Source organism: Emys orbicularis, chromosome 7, assembly GCF_028017835.1.
Source record: "Emys orbicularis isolate rEmyOrb1 chromosome 7, rEmyOrb1.hap1, whole genome shotgun sequence".
NCBI classification, from domain to species: domain Eukaryota; kingdom Metazoa; phylum Chordata; order Testudines; family Emydidae; genus Emys; species Emys orbicularis.
The window spans coordinates 94,092,094-94,109,572 of NC_088689.1; the positions used below are offsets into that span (position 1 = coordinate 94,092,094).

At 44.1% G+C, this 17,479-nt stretch overlaps 1 protein-coding gene across 1 annotated transcript in view; it reads left to right on the forward strand.

Annotated features, from left to right (window-relative positions):
- Positions 1–830: 830 nt before the first annotated feature.
- LOC135881785 (haloacid dehalogenase-like hydrolase domain-containing 5) overlaps positions 831–17,479 on the forward strand; it is a 34,897-nt gene continuing 18,248 nt past the window's right edge. The window contains exons 1-2 of the mRNA XM_065408492.1: positions 831–965; positions 16,559–16,765. Coding sequence (XP_065264564.1) covers positions 831–965; positions 16,559–16,765 — 342 coding nt within the window. The remainder of the gene's footprint in view (positions 966–16,558; positions 16,766–17,479) is intronic.

The following is a 17,479-nucleotide window of genomic DNA, read 5'->3' on the forward strand; positions in this document are numbered from 1 at the left end:
CAAAGTATTTTTTTTTAATTTCACTAGGAGTTTAAATTCATTACTCTGATAGACACTAAAAATCATGGACTGAAGAGAGAGACTGGATTTATGGCTTATTACAACACTCTGTAACCAGCTAAGGCCAGGTTTACAGTACAGACTTACATTGGTGTAACTATGTTGCTCAGGGGTGTGAAACATCCAACCTAATCCCCAGTGTAAACAGTGCTATGTTGGCAGGAGAGCTTCTCCCATTGTCATAGCTACTCCCTCTCCTGGAGGTGGATTAACTATGCTGATACAATGTTGCATAGCAGCTTCTCCTAAATTTAGTCGAGGCCTAACCTCTTCTTTTTGTCCTATGACTGTAGGGGTGGAAGCAGGCTAGTCTTCCTTGACTGGTCCCTTACAATATGTGCTTGCATGTTGCTGTGATGCTGGGAGTCCCTTTCCCTGAAGGCAGCTCCTCAGCTGCTCCACCCACTTTGTCTGGCTAATACCCTGGAACCCCCAGGGCTGCACATCCATGTGTGTCACACGGGGTGGGGACCCAACCTGAGCTAGGTGCATGAAGGGACTGGGCCCCCTGGTAGCACAACTCCCACTACCCATCAGCTGTGGGGATGGGGCGTCTCCTAACAGGATCCGCGGTGGAGCCCCCTCCCCTGTGGGCGGGGCTGCGAGCGGCGTCGAGTGAGGGAGCGAGCTAACGCAGGGGGTGTGATAGACAGGCCCCGCCCCTTGGCGGTGGCGTGTGCGGGGGGCGGGGCTAGGGGACCGAGCTCGTTGTGCCGACCGCCGCCGCGGCTCTTTGGCAGGGACTGGCGGGCCTGCGCGCTCCCGGAGCCATGCGTCGGGTGCTGCCGCCGCTCCGCCGCTGGCTCGGGGGGCGGCCGGCCGGACCCACAGGACTCCGCGGGCTCTGCAGCGCCGTCGCCGGCCTCGCCGCGCCGCCCCCCGGGGAGAGCGGAGGCGGCACCAAGGTAACCGGCGAGCCGGGTGCGGGGCTCCGGGGCGCCCCTGGTGCGGAGCCGGGTGAGGCGCGGGGAGCAGCCGCCTCCGCACCACGGGGCAGAGGGCTCGTGGCGCGGGGACAGCCTGTAGCATCCCCCGGGGGAGTCGGGTCGGCGTCGGCGGCGGGTGCTCTTCTAGCTCCCACCGGCTGAGCGCATGGAGCCGGGCGATCCCCGCGCAGCTGTGGGGCGGCCGGGAGGGTGCATGGGCCAGCTCTGCCCCATCCCCCCCCGGCTGCGCTTTAACGTGGCTCGGAGGCGAACCGGAGTGAAACCGAAGCAGCTCTAATCCGAGCTGGGCGTGGCCTGTGTGCCTGTCCCCGCTGAGGTTTGACACCGTCCCGAGAACAAGGATGCTCGTGAGGGTGCGCAAGCGTCTGGAGGGTTTCTTCTCATTTGGCACGCTGTCATGTGGATGCACAGCTCAGTCCTGTGGCTGTCAGACCCTGTAATAATACATAATGGTGTTGTCAGTCATTATGTATGTTCATAAAGCTTTGGGATAGTGCCTCATCAGTATATATTGCTGGACGGTGTAATTATGTGCATAGATAGTCGACTGAAGTTAATACAAGTAGCTGATATGCAAGAATAACGGAAATCCTATTTGCTAGTGTCTTCTTGATAGTGATGGCATCAGTTATGGATTTGCAAAGCTATTAAGCATCTATTGTCAAGTGCTGCTAAAGTAAGAATGTAATTTTCAAGCAATAGGAATATTCTAATAATCTTTGTAAACCATTAAATTGATGGATAATAATGAAATGTTTATATAGTAATTACACTAATGAAAACATTTTCTGTTGTAGTTCTCTCATGTTCTGTTGTGGTCCATAAACATCCAGGGAGTAAGAATTGTAAAGCAAAATAGTTCTGGTACTCAAAGATTCATGGAAACACTTGTAAAACTGAGAGATGTACTCCTGTTCAAACATAGATATGTGGAAGTGAAACATAAGTACTTGAGAGAGTCTTGTTTGCAAACTTTCACAGGCTGGTCTTCAAATATGATGCCAAACAATAATGTTATACTAGAGGTGATAAGTAATTGTATATAAACATGCTTACATGGTGGAAATCATAATTGTTCTGACAGCACAACAGTGGACTTGGCTCTTCTCTCCCCCCCCCCATAACTATTAGCATGGTGGTAGGTAAATTAATAGTGTCAGATTTTGTACAAATTCATTATGGCTTAAATTTAATAATAAATGGAAGTTAAGTCTGGAAAAACCTACTGTGAGCTGCCGTTGAACTTTTTTTAGAATACTGAACAAAACATGTTCTTGTTCAAAATCTGAGGTAGAATACATGCTGTCTGGCTATAGTCTTTGATACATATGTTACATAATCACAGTTTCAGTGATGCAGACTTAGTTGTTACCAGTACAAATAGGCATTTAAAAAAAAAACCAGACATATTTCTTGAGCACTGGTCCAAAATTGTCCTGTTTCAAAATATTTGAAAGCTCGCTAATTAGTGCTATCTTGCAAAACTGTATACACCAAGGGTAAGAAATGGTGTGTATGGCTTTTTATTTTTGGCCAGAAGAGTAAACTATTGGGGTTTTATTTTTTATTATAATGGGTAATAGGCAAGTGAGTAGACTTCTGCCTTTCATCATCTCTGGACTGTATAGTTAGTTTTTTCTTTGGCTCTCCTTGATGTTGATCTTGCATCTGGTGCTGTATAGGTGTGTGCATGTCAATGTACCACAATACAATGCTTAGAGAATGTAAATAGTTAAAATTTAAAAAAAGCAGATGTAAAGAGATAGAGACAAAACTGAAAAAAATGTTTTCGCTCAAGATTTGAAAGTAGATGGAAAGGTGATAGAACAGAGCTACAGAAAGGTTGAAGCAACTCAGGTGTTTTGTAAAGTGTGGTTTTGAACTGACTGACAGGAAAGATTCAGGGTAGGCTGACTTTGTATTTCCACATGTACCAAGGAAACAAGGTAGGTGACAGTGGTCTGCCCAACTAAGACCCTTGGAGGTCATGAAGAAGAGATGGTCATCAAGGGAAGAGGAGATGATGTGGATGAGCACCTCAGCAGAAATTTTTTGTTTTAACATTTCCTTCAGCTTCTGGTACCTAAGCTAGAAATGTGTCCTTCCAGTGGATTTCTGTTTGTAATTATTTATTTTTTAAATTGTGCCATAAGAGTATGTGTTCCTTGATAGATATTTATAGGAATTGCTTTGTCACTTCCAGGGGGAAACACTGCTGCCACCTTTTTCCTGATCTGGTCTCTGGTGCTGACTAGCAAAAGTAGCTCACCAGAGCCTGATGGACCACACTGAAGCTCCTATTTAAAATATTGACTTTAGACTTTAGATCAGATAACTTTTATTCTGTGTGCTAGATCTCAACAAGATTAATACAATGAACGTAGTCATCACACTCCTTTTTTCTGTCATGCTGAAAATTGGTTTAAAAACAGGGCCGGCTCTAGGCACCAGCAAAACAAGCTGGTGCTTGGGGCGGCACATTTTTAGGGGCGGCATGGCCGGCGCCAGAATGCCGCCCCTAAAAATGTGCCCCGGCCGCCCTAGCTCACCTCTGCTGCTGCTGCCGCTCGAGCGCCGCTACTCGCCTTCCTGGGAGGGAGGGGGAGCAGCGGCGCGCGAATCAGCTGTTTCGCGCGCCGCTGCCACTCGGAGTCTCCCCCTCCCTCCCAGGCTCTCAAACCTGGGAGGGAGGGGGAGATCCCGAGCGGCCGCGGTGCGGGCGCCGCTTCTCCCCCTCCCTCCTAGGCTTGAGAGCCTGGGGGGAGGAGGCAGGGAAGAGGCGGAGTTGAGGCGGGGCCAGGGGTGGGGTAATTAAAAAACGGGGGGGGAGGGCGGCCAAAATTGTTTTTGCCTTGGGCGGCAAAAATCCTAGAGCCGGCCCTGTTTAAAAAAGTCATTTTTGGAATTCAAACATCTCTATTTCTGACGTATTATGATTTGGAACTCTCCCATTCTAATCACTTCAGATATCTCAAAGGTGGGCAAACTATGGCCCGCAGGCCACATCCGGCCTGCAGGACCGTCCTGCCTGGCTCTTGAGCTCCCGGCCAGGAGGCTAGTCCCTGGCCCCTCCCCCGCAGCCTCAGCTCGCCGTGCTGCCAGTGCTCTGGGCGGTGGGGCTGCGAACTCCTGTCGGGCAGCGCGGCCGCAAGAGCGGCTGATGGGCTACTTACAGTGTACTACTTACGGCTGCCAGTCCTGGTGCTCTGAGTGGCATGGTAAGGGGGCGGGGAGCAGGGGCGGTTGGATAAGGTGCAGGGAGTCCCGGGGGGCAGACAGGGAACAGGGGCAGTTGGATAGGCGCGGGGGGCCTGTCAGGGGGTGGGGGTGTGAATAGGGGTCGGGGCAGTCGGGACAGGGAGAAGGGGGGGTTGGACAGGGAGTGGGGTCCCGGAGGGGCAGTTGGGGTGGGGGGGTCCTGGGAGAGGGCAGTCAGGGGACAAGGAGCGGGGGGGGGGGTTGGCTGGGTCAGGGATTCTGAGGGCAGTCGGGGGCAGGAAGTGGGAGGAGCGGGGGCCAGGCTGTTTATGGAGACACAGCCTTCCCTACCTGGGTGTAGTGTATTAAATTGCTCCCCATATGAATGTTTAGTCCTGGTGCTCCGGAAGTAGCACATTCCTACAGGGAGCAATTTAATACACTACACCCAGCCCTCCATACACTTTCGGAACCCCGATGTGACCCTCAGGCCAAAAAGTTTGCCCACTCCTGAGATATCTGAAGAAGAAAATCTACCTTGATCCAGCTCTCAGTTTTGATACTGCTGTTCTTTTTTTAGTTGGTGATGGAGGGCAGCAAAATCAGGCTTATAATGGAAACTTAATTGCAACTTGTAACTGTGGAATGCTGCTCTACAAGACATCGATGTTCTGTATAATACAAGGGGTTTTCAAATTTTGACCCTACAAGTTGCCATACATTTCAAGGCAATATCTCTGCTCTGCCTTCCAAAACATTAATTTAAATCGTTTTAATATTTTTTTCTTAATTTTTCCTTTTGTTTGCTTAAATAAAACTTACTTTTATATCCTGTGCTTGACACAGTCACTCTTAAGCCAAAGAGAGATTGAAAGTCTTGAAGCAGTAGTGAGAGGAAATGATTCAGTGATTTACAGATAGGTGAGATGGGGAAATACAAAGTAAGTGGTTATTTCCTTTTTCAACATATTGGAGAGGAGACAGAGCAGGTCAGTCAATATGAGAAGTGGGTAGTGAGTGGTCAGGACTGCTGAGTAGATGGATGGGGCAGAGAAATAGGGAAGAAGTAGTCTATATAGTTTAGTAAAGCTAGTAGATAGTTTTGCTATCACGGCTGTGTCTGCATGGGCATTTTCCCTGAAGTCTCCCAGTATTGCACTGTCAATGCAACAGTGGGAGGTTGGGGCACTAGTGTAGTTCAACCATTGGCATTTCTGCCACTGTCCACTGCTTCAGCTCAAAAAAGGTTTAGATAACAGCCACTTGGTGCTGTCTTTACATTAGCACTCCTGCTATTGCTTTCACTGGTGGAACTGTACTAATGTTAGTGCAGTGGTGGGTAGATGAGGCTAAGGGATCTAGAAAACCATTAGACACAGAGGTGAAAATTGAATTGCTGTCTACTTTGCATTCACTAACTCTGTCTTTAGAGCAGTGTTTCTTAAATGCGGCCACATGTGGCTACCAGGGGCTTTTCTTGCAGCCACAGCCTCCTGGACAGTGATGGGGTGGGGGGTGGGGTGAGGAGGAAGCAGTGACCCCTCTTCCAGGGCCACAGTGGGGGTTGGGGCCTGCCCTGCTTTGGAGACAGAAACACTGGAGGTATAGGCAGCTGGTGAATTCCCCACTTTCCCTGGGGCGGGGGGCAGGCTTTGGCCACGGGGCTTCAGGCTCCATCCACGTGATAGCAGGCTCTTGTTCCAGGCTCTGGTCCCAGGATCACCACCCATGCCATCGTCCCTGGGCCCTGTGGCCTCCCTGCCCACCTCCCCATCCAGGGCTTAATTTGTCCCAGAGCTTGCTGGGGCTGAGTAAGTCTGCTGTGAAAAGTGATATTAACAAACATACAAATCTCTCTTTTCACAGCAGCAGACTTACTATCTAGCAAGATTTAAAAAAAAAAAAAAAAAAAAAAAAAAAAACAAGGGCAACCAAGAAAGCAAAAGAAACAACAACAAAAAGACAAGAACATGCAAAGCACCCTATTTGTGTTTCTATTATGTTTAGGTCCAGTAAAGAATAGAGACCACTGTACATTATTTTTATTACTGAGTCTGAAAAAACCCTACATAAATAAATTACAATGATTTGGACGTGTATATATGCATATTTATTTGTTTTTCCTAAAGTTAATTAAGTATTTTAGGAAAAATTGTCAGCATGGCCACCAGCAAGAGTTGGTGGCCGCACTCTGTGGCCACCAAAAATATTGTTGTGAGAACCCCTGCTTTAGAGGCCCCTCAAAACAAAGCAAAAGAAACTGATGCCTCTTTGAAATTACGATCTTTAAATGAGTTGTCAGGACCATACTGTACATTTGTTGGAACTTCTTAGTTGACAAGCTGAAGAAAGCATGAAGAGAAGCTATATTTGGGTGTGTAGCCAGAAGCAGCCTTCAGCCAAAAAACTATTCAGATGTCTAATCTTCAATGTTTTGGAGCAGGATTGGGATTGAGAAAGAAGTGTGTTACAGATTGAACCATCGGTGTTACCAACTCTAGCAGCTAATTTGAGTCTTCAGAGGAAACACTGTTTTTTAAGTGCTGTATAAAATGGCTCAAATCAACTCCTCCGGTAACCATAACATTTAGTAGGTTGTGCTTAGTCAACTGTGCTCCTGTTGTCATCAGCTTACTCAGAGAATATCAGTGCTTCAGCTGCAATATAATTCACTTTTTAAGTATGCTCCTTAAGTCGAAAATGTCATTTGCTTTTCCCTTGCCAATATCTGTCACATTTGGTGAGTCTTCCCAACTGAAGGAATAGCCTGAAGGAACAGCCTTTTTCATCCACTGATGAGCTGCTATAGTTCTACCTGTCATAAGCCAGTGATTATCTAAAGCTTTCTAAAAAATCTGTCATGAGGTTTGGCAACCAATCTAATAAATAGATTAAGGATTTGCTAATAAAGCAGGCTTCCGTGTGCCAGTCTTCTGACAATGCAGTCTGTTTTTGCATAGTTCACTTGATCTTGCAAACAAAAGGAAGAAATTAAGAACTGTTCTTACATTTTCTCATGTGCTGTTTGAGTATCATAGTATGCATTTCCCCTTGTTCTCATAGCACTGTTTGATGAAGTGGACATTGTCAGGAGAGAGTTCTTGTGTTTTGTAATGAAAAATTAAACTCAAGACTGTAAAACTATAAAATGTATGAATATTCAGTACTTTTATATATGCTCTATGTATTTAGCAGCAGGCAACTTATACAGCAAAATCTAACTTTGAATAAACTAAAATTCTTTGCTTTAAAACTGATCTTCCCCATTCTTGCCTTTCCCTTTTTAATCTTGTTCTGTAAGCGCACTTCGCAATGATTTCACTTGTGAAATGTTTGACATGTTGATGTATTAAAGATTGCAACATTACTATCTTTAGCTCACACCAACACTTGTATGGTGATTGATTGGCAAAAAAACTGTGCAAGTTAAAGCATGTTAAAGTACTTTGAGGAAGTCTATTTGTATGATCCTGGAGAATATGCACTTTTGAAGAACACTTGGATTGTAAATTAGTACCATTTCTTGTAATTAAGGAAATAATTACTTAAGCAGGGTGCTTTTGCCAAACCAGTTTTTAAATCAAATGTTGGTATTTGCTCTGTGAAATGTTGCAGTTATCAGTATACTGAAATTAAAGTTGGCATTTTTTCCCTCTAAGGCTGTTAGTTTTTAACAGCAGGGAATCAATTTGTGCAAATCCAGAGGTCTGTACTTCCTTTTCTTAGAGTCTGGTAATTACAGCAAAATCTGCACAGAGAACCTAAATCCACAAAATCTCCAGAATTCCATTGCTAGCTGTTTGCAGCCCTTGTGAAAGTTAATCCAGTTCTAGGTCTGAATTAACTTTCAATTTAATACAACAAAGCAGGTTTTGAAGTTGTGGAGAGTCGATCTTTGGATCATGCAAAAAGAGAGGTGCTCGTGGTTTCAGGAACTTTTTTTTTTTTTTTTTTTTTTTTACATAAACTCTATGCTGGCACTTAGCTTAACAATGCTTGCCTGTGCTGTGACAAGGAATTCCTTCACTTACTTGCATTTCAGTATGTAGGCTAGTCTGGGAGTAGGCCTGTTGTATAATCATTCAGACTAGATGTGGGATGAGGTTTAGGTTCAATTTAGGACCGGCAGGATGAGGTGTGGGGCAAGAGGTCTCCGTTCCCTGCAGAAGCAACTGCTTCAGCTTCCATTATTTCAAAATAATTTAGAAAAATAAAGAATCCTCACACCTGGTATCATTTTGGGGAAATAGTATGTCTTGGGAGAAAATTCAAGAGGAAGAGAAGGCAACACTTCAGAGATGCCAATATATTACAACAGCCTAATCCTCCCCCACGCTCTTCTGCCTTCCTGTACAAATATAGGGTTATTATTACAAGATGATACAGTGTATTGAGCCTTGTGGAGAGTGCAAGTGGTGTGACTTAGCTTCAGCCTGCAACTTTCTTTTTCCTGATTATTGAAAAAAATTTACTCTTGAGGCTCTGGAAATCTTGTAATTTCATCCAGCTAATCTGAATGTTTTTTTATCTTGGCTGATGAAAGAATAATCTACTTGACAAGCAGAGTACATCTTCCAGTATGTATGGATCTGTTCTCTTGTTGTGCAGGAGCTTTAAAGTATGTATCTGGCTTGCACATCAATGAAAGAATAAGCATATTCCCCATGCAAAACATTGTGTTAAGGTTAAGAATTTAAATACAAACATGTCAAGAAATTCTCCTACACAAACCTTACTGCTTAGAGCAGTGAGGAATATCCCAATCTTCATTTAATTTCACAATGTTGACAATGTTTATCCTCAGCTTCTCATCCTTCCCCATCTCCTTTTGCCTGCATTGACATCCTTTGTCCTCTACTTTAGCTGCTTTCCTAAATCCTGATGTCCTCTTTCCTGTTGCCAGTTTCAAATTGATTGTGTGAGTTAGTAATTGGTAGCAAAGGGAGGGTAAGTAGCATCGAGATTGAGAGAGATTCCTGGTAGCTGTGAGGTGGAGCAGGGTAGGACTTCACTCTGTGCAAGAGTCCTGAATCCTAATCTACCTTGTAGCTCAGCTACTTAAGGTTCTTCCTTGCTTTCTGGATTATTACCCCTAAATGACCTCCTAAGCAGCCTTTTTCCAATTATCCTATACCTGGGGACCAGTAGGTTTAAGAGTTAATGTAGTGTACGTGAATAAACTGTTTCAGGCAATATAAAAACTAAAACACGCTTTTGGTTTCCCCTTAAATTGAACCAGAAATCTTTTTGCCATTCAAGGTCCATATTCTTGAAGGCCCTAATCCTCATCTCTTAGCTCAGTGGCTCTCAAACTTTTTTACTGGTGACCCCTTTCACATAGCACGCCTCTGAATGTGACCCCCTCATAAATTAAAACACCTTTTAAATATATTTAACACCATTATAAAGGCTGAAGGCAAAGCGAGGTTTGGGGTGGAGGTAGACGGCTCATGACCTCCCCCCCCCCCCCATGTAATAATCTCGCAAATCCCTGAGGGGTCCCAACCCCCAGTTTGAGAACCTCTGCCTTAGCTCTTGGGGTTGGGATATAAGGCTGCCACTAAAGCTCCTTTTTAAGGCTTTTTAACCAATGGTGTCCCATCGTGCACAACATTCATGGAGAGACCCTGGTCCTGCACATTTCCAAGCCCTCCCAGATATATGGTAACAGAACTGTGAAATATCCTCCATGTGGCGTGTAGGTGGAACACTGAGAAGTGCTGCTACTACAGGCATGAAAGAAGGCTCTCACTCGTACAAAATGCTCTATTACATAAGTGAACATACAGCGGCATGTACTGTACAGTCTAATGAAAACCAAACCACCGATTATAATACTTGGTACTGTGTAAGTGTAATGCCAAGTGCTTAACTGGATTCAAAAAAGGATTAGATACTTACACGGCTAATGAGAACATGCATGGTTGGTTTAGATAAGATAAAAAATGAGAGGTGAACAGGGGTGGGGGAGGGATAGCTCAGTGGTTCAAGCATTGGCCTGCTAAACCCAGGGTTAGAGTTCAATCCTTAAGGGGGCCATTTAGGGATCTGGGGCAAAAATCTGTCTGGGGATTGGTCCTGCTTTGAGCAGGGAGTTGGACTAGATGACCTCCTGAGGTCCCTTCCAACCCTGATATTCTATGATAACACTCCTGCTTAACTCAACCAATGACATGGGTTAGGAAGGCATTTCATAACTGTCTATTATGGAGTTTCTTGCACCTTCCTCTCAAGCCTATGTTACAGTCAGCTGTAGGAGATAATATGCTGAACTAGATGGACTGCTGCCCTCATCTTGACCAGAGGCCAATTCCAGATGCTCAGAGGAAGGTGAAGGAAACCCATAATTTCTAAGAGGAAAGGCAACAGTGTATATAGACTAGGAGGGTCCACAGGTAGGCTAGTTTTTTCTCCATCTGTGGGAGTTGACCTCACCCCTCCACCTTTGCATGTCTCTCAGGTTTTGACTCCTGATCCAGGATCAGCCCACCACCAGTTAGGGAGTGGGTGCTGTTATGCTTCAACTCTAACGTCACTGGCTTCCAGCTTTCTTCAGAAAGCAACCCAGTTCTTCCTTCCCCTGTTTGAGAATGTATAGGTTTTTAGGACTTGATGGAAACTGCTGTACCATACCTTGACCTACTTACTAGACTTCTTTTAGTCAGAGATAACTGATCTAGCATGGGACTCCTGACTGCATGGGTAGGTCTGTGAACATTTCTCTCCACGCTGTTTGCAGAGGATCAGACAACGTTCAAGGAGCTCTGTGCAACTGAAGTGGACAGAATGGAAGTTGCTTACAGTCTCTCTCAGCGATTCATCTATTGTAATGTCCCTCTGGGAAAGCCCCATAACCTTTTGTTGCTCTGCCACGCTTAGCCAGTTAAGCTCTCCAATCGCCTATAGCTCTTTAGGAAATGGATGACCACTTCATCTTCTGTGGACCCCTTCCTATGCTTCTGCTGCAGGAAGAAAAGGGCTTTCTCCTCAGAGGGATGCCATAGACTTTAAGCAGAAAAAAGATCCTGAGCCAGAGGCATATTATCTGTCCCTCTCATAAGATCTGGAGTCTCTTATCTCCTATAACTTTATCACTTTGGAGTTGAAACACCCCTAGAGATTTGCTAAAAAGAAATGCTTTGGCAGAGGAAGTCCTCTCATTTCTGTCATTCTGAATGTCCTCAGCCAGGAAAGGGTGCATTGATTGTGGTGGAATTTGGAAGCAGTTATCCTGTTCCATCATCAGAGGATAAACAATAGTATCTTTATTAGTAATGCGTAGGAGTCCTAGTCATGGGTTATGCTCCCATTGTGCTAGGCACATTACAAAAACATATCAGTACTGCTGAGGGAATTCTGTGCCAAAAAATAAAAAATTCTGTGCACAATATTTTAAAATTCTGCATATTTTGTGTCAAAATTAGCACAATATAGTCACACCAGTTTCAATTATTTTGGTAATTTATTTCAAAATACCTGTCAGCATTATGTCTGTAACAATACAGACAAAAAAAAAAGATTCAGGATATTTTTTTTGACAAATAGATTCCTTGCTAGGCTTATTAATACAGAACTTTGAGTAATTAATTTAAACTACAGAACATAAACATATTTCCCGCACCCTTCAGAAGCAGTGCAGAGGCTTGGGGGAGTCAGGGTAACGAAGGAGCTGAGGGAGAGGGAAGGAGCCTGGAAGTGAACCTGGAGTGTTGTTGGGTGTAGGTAGCAGAAGTATGGAATAAGTTTTTTTTTTTTTTTTTCAGGGATGGGGGAGGGAGTGTTAGGGAGTAGGGGAGCCTCTCCCATGCAGACCCTGGCTGACCCTGAGCCTCTCCCATTCAGTCAGGCACCTCTGCCCCTGTTCCAATGTGGTCCTGCAACACTCTTCCCGTTCAGCCCCTGGCTCAATGGTGTCCCCTCATTAGCTCCTGAGCCCGTGCTCCAGTCTGTCCCCCTACTACCCTTCTGAACTCCAGTTCATGACCCCCTAGCAGCCCCATGTGCCCCACTCTGTGTGTCTTGACCTGGCTCGGCGGCAGGGTGCTGTGATGAATGCATTCGGCTGCTGGCTGTTCTGGTGCCAGAGCAGCCTCTGGTGGGTGAAAGGCAGAACTGCAGCACTTTTCAGGCAAAATGTATTTTCTGGGGGGGGGGGGGGGGGGGAATCTGCGCCAGACATGAATTCTGCACGTGTGCAGTGGCGCAGAATTCCCCCAGGAGCAATAACAGAGAGACAGTCCTTGCCCCAGAAAGCTTATCTGTTCCCAGCCTGCATCTGTTTGTCCTTTCACACACCATTTTTTTTCTGTTCTTGCCACAGACACCATCAGCTTTTCTCCCTTTCAGTTCTCAGAGAGTGGAACCTGAACCAAAAAGTCTTCTGGATGCACTATCTCCTGGATCCCATGGCGCGTGGTTTACAATTCTCACTTCTGCTTCTGAGTGTTCACCTCTAAGAGTAATGGGTATGGGGGTGCATTCACTTGAGATGGGGTGAAAGTGCTGTGATATATTTTCTCTTTGTTTCTCCTTCATTTACTAGATTCTGAAAACCAATATTGCATCGCTGCAGTATGCATCCTTTCAGCTGGCAGACATGCAATATTGGTGGTGATGAAGTGGTCGAGGCAGATGAATTTTTTTAAATTGCTTGTTCATGGTTCTATGCCAGGTGCTATTAAACATGCTTGAAACTTCTTGGTGTCTGCATTCTTTGTCTAACAGAATGAAATGGATTTTTTACACCACAGCTAATCAGGTAACTTAAGTCTTCTAGAATCCAAGTCAGAGTCTTATTCAATGAATCTCAACAATGATGTTAAAGGATGATGTGTAGATGATTTGGGGACTTCCTTGTACCTGTGGTTGGCCAGTGATCCATTAAGGGAAGATCTGCTGGTTGACCTAAATTCTTATTTTTGTAAAGTACTTAACAGCTGTCTCCCCTCCAAAAGAGTAAAATTGGCTTTAGGGAGCTAGAGTGCATATTGAGATGAAGCAAAGGTTTCATAATTAATCTTACATAACTGAAAAAAATATAGCTCATAACTGAAAGGATTCTAACGCGTTAGCCTTCAGTATTAAGATTGCCAGACATCAGCAGTACATTCACTGGAAAAGATAAAGAACAGTCTATTAAGAAATACATCATTATTTATCAAACTACAGTATATTAGTTATTTAGTAAGGCTTAATGACTTCTTAAAAATGCGTGCAACTGTGTTCACTCAAGCTGCTCCTAGCCTTTTGCCTTAACACCTGATTCCTTTTTAGATCAAGGAATTATGTACTGAAATGTGTATCGAATACAACAAATGCAGAATTCATGTCAAGAACAGCACTGCAATGTGCCAATATTAGTTCAAGAATTTAACATTCCCATTTTAAAAGATGACAGTATGAGAATCAGAAAGTTTTGTAATACGATCTCCTCAACAGATGTGGTTTTCTAGGACAGCATTTCCCAAATTGTGGGTCAGAAGCCCAAGGGAAGAGGGCATGGTATTGTAGTGAATGTCTCTGGGTGGAGAAATATGAATTCTTAACGCCAAGAAAATCTTTTCACTTTTTTTTTTTTTTAACAATAAACAGCTCATGCTTAGTTAAATACAATTCACAAAAGAAAAAAAACCAAAACCCACCCAATGTTAAAAGAACTTTTTTTTTTAGTCAGACCCTCAAAAGTTAGGAAATGCCTTCTTGTGTATGCATTTTGATTGTCTTGTAATTACATTGTAAACTCCTGCCTCGTTCCACGTAGAGGATGGACAGTGCTCACTTAAAGAGCAGGTATTCAATATTTTGAACAATCTTAATTGTTCAGTGTGTGGCCCTATACCTTATTTTCTGTACAATATTCACACTTTGCTTTATCTTCTCATGGGCTTTCCTGTGCTGCTTATCACTACAGTATCTGAGTGCTTCACAAATGTGAATGAATTCATTTTCACAACACCCATGTGAGAGGAAGGGGGGGTGTGTGGTATTATCCCCATTTTACAAATGGAGAACTGAAGCACAGAGATGAATGTAAAAAGTTTCCACTAATTTTGTTTGCTCAATTTTCAGATGCCTAGGACCTGATTTTTTCAGTACTTGGTATTATATAGTACTTAATATATTCAGAACACAGCTCCTGTTGACTTTATCTGTGAGTGTTCATCACTTCTGCAGATCAGACCCCAGGTATCAAGTTTGGGCATCCAAAAAATGAGGAATACCATTAGTGACCCCCTGTGGAAAAATTTGGTTTATGTGACTTGTCTTGGAGAACTGGATTCTAGACCTGCCTCTGCTATAGAACATTCAGCTGCCTTAACCATGAGACCATCCTTTCTCTTCCTGCAATCCCCTGCCTCATTCACCACATATCTTCCAATTTCTACAACAGATAAGGAAAGGATCCTACAGATAACAGCCTCCTTTGCTACACAGCTGTGGTTCATTCCCCATTCAATAGTATGATAGTCTTTAATTATATGATCATAATGCATATGCACTAGAAGGAGATGAGATACACACTTAGTCATGGATTTCACAGAGATTTACTGACAGTAGAGGAATCTAGAGACTCAGGAATATTTGTTTCAGTCCTAATCTACTCTTTCCCCTTCCCTCTAGTCTGGGTTCTTTCCCCTTTGCATTTGAATCAGATGCTTTCTGGGTGCCAGCAGGGAGAAGGTAGTGTCAGTGAGAGCACAGGATGAGACTGTCTCCGTGCTCTCAGTTCCAGTGCCCAGTTCCAAGCAGCCATTTCAGAGGAAGTCTGGCTTTATCCCTATAGCCCTGGGCTGGAGGGAGTGTGCATCATCACTCTGTGGAGATGATGGATGTGCAGTCTGCTCATACATAGGAGCTATGAGGGGATGGAGCATGCTCAGGGAGGATACTTTTCAGGTTTTAGCTGCTAAAAGCTGAGCATGCGTGAACTGCAGTTTTACAAAAGCTTGTTACTTGGCCAAATTTGGACACATTTTCAAAGGGACAGCAAAAGGCTCATCCCTGATATGATGGCCACCCCCTGCCAAATTTCAAGTCCCTACTCAAAAGCAGGGAGGTGCTAGAGTTGTTCAAAGAGAAAGTCTTCAGAATTTTTTTTAACATGAACAAAACATATTTTTCTCCAGCCTCCTTCTTGGAATGGCTGAATCGTTTTGGGTGAAATTTTCCAAAAGCTTCTGTCTGCAGCAGACACCCAGCCTGGGAAACTTCAGCCCAAATTGTTAAAGGCTGGGAAAGTTATTAGCAATGGAAAACAGGGTCTTGTAATGGGAAGTGCTGGGCAACCTTAATAGGCTGCACTATTAGTTCCTCCTATAATACAGTATTTCTTGCATTCAGGAAGGTGAGTACTTGCTGGAGTGCGGTGTGAGAAAGAGGAGCCCTACTTGTTAAGCTATAGTTCAGCGGTTTTCAAACTGGGTCAGGACCCCAAAGTGGGTCTCGACCCTGTTTTAATGGGGTTGCAAGGGCTGGCTTAGACTTGCTGGGGCCTGGGGCCAAAACCAAAGCTGGAGCCCGAGGGCTTCAGCCCTGTGTGACGGGGCTTAGGTTACAAGCCGCCCTGCCTGGGGCTGAAGCCCTTAGGCTTCGGCTTTGGCCCCCTCACCCAGGGCGGTGAGGCTCAGACTTTGGTCCCCCCATCCTGGGGCCATGTAGTAATTTTTGTTGTCAGAAGGGGGTCGTGGTGCAATGAAGTTTGAGAACCCCTGCTACAGTTGAATGTGCCTGGAAATAGGGTGATGTGAACATCGCAAGGGAAAACTTAATATCTAAGTGTTGTGTAAAATGAACACTCTGCTGCAGTTGCAGTCACAGCCCACCCACCATAACCACATTTGCTTTGTATTATGTTTATTTTGTTGGTAGTGGAAAGCACCAGTCTCCTCATTAGACGCATACAAAATACTGATAAATATTCAGAGCAGGGAAAAAACACAACTTACACCACTCTACAGAGAACATATCTCTCTCTGGCACAAAAAAACTAACTGACTCTGGAGTGCATACTTTACATCTTCTTGTGCCAGTTTTGCTGAATTTGGACCAATGTTCTGAAATATTTTGAATCTTATTCTCATTTGTAAGAATCCCTAGGGAGGTCACAATTATTTGGGCAGTAAAAAGGGCTTGTGATAGGGAAAAAATTTTGCACTGCTAACTTTGGCAGTTGTGCTCCCATAACCATAAGAAATGTTGCAGTGTCTGGTTTTATCTGTGTGGCACCTAGTGCATGGGATGAGATGACCCATTCACAGAACTCCAGGTGGTCACACAGCTTTTCTTGGTTTGTATTTAAGCTTTATTGAATGTGTGCAGTGATGGAAATAATTACATATTTTTTCTCGTTACAGCCCAACATACCTACCTTTGGCTTCCTCTTCGACACTGACGGGGTACTGGTACGAGGAAAGACTCCAATTCCTGCTGCAAAAAAAGCCTTTCAAAAGCTAGTTAATTCTCAGGGACAATTCTTGGTGCCTGTAGTATTTGTCACCAATGCAGGAAACTGCCTTCGCCAGAAGAAAGCTGACCAGTTGTCTCATATTTTGGGAGTGCCGGTGAGTAACATAAACTTCTTTTAAAGGTTTCAAAATTTTGTTAGAGGGAATGTAATGAGGGGAGGATCTTGCATTAAATGCATTTCAGCTGTTCAGTTAACAATCTTCTGGTTTTCTTTTTGCATAAGAGAAAATCAAATATTTGTAAAGCCCTTTGAAATCTTTGGTTGGAAGGAACTATAGAAGTGCAAAGTATTATTATTACTAACTACTACTAATGGTATTTCTCAGTATCAAAGGGTACGTTACTATTTTGGTAGTAATTATCTGCCTAAGAGTTCCACACTAGTAGCTCTATTTCCTGCTGGCATGAAATTCTGCTCATGCAAACTGATCTCCTGCAATGACATCAACATCCAAGATGATAACTTGCTCCTAGTTCCTGCCTCCCTCTTTACATGAAAGAACTTCTGTCCTGGTATATGACACAAGGAGGACTGGGCACTGCTGCCCATGGGGTTAAAGTGCTTGTCATGAGTCAAGGGTTGGGTGTTTGAATCCTGCTAAGATAAATGTTTAAAGTTTAGAACAAGATTTTTTCACTCTCTAGTGATCCTCATTTCAATAGGTGCCATGGGCAATATATATTTACGTATAAAATAATATCCTAAAATATTAAGGTGTTAAAATGACCTGAAGTATCATCATAATCCTTAGAATTCACAGTCTTCAAAACCCTGTTACAAACATTGATTTATTGTAACAACCTTCTGC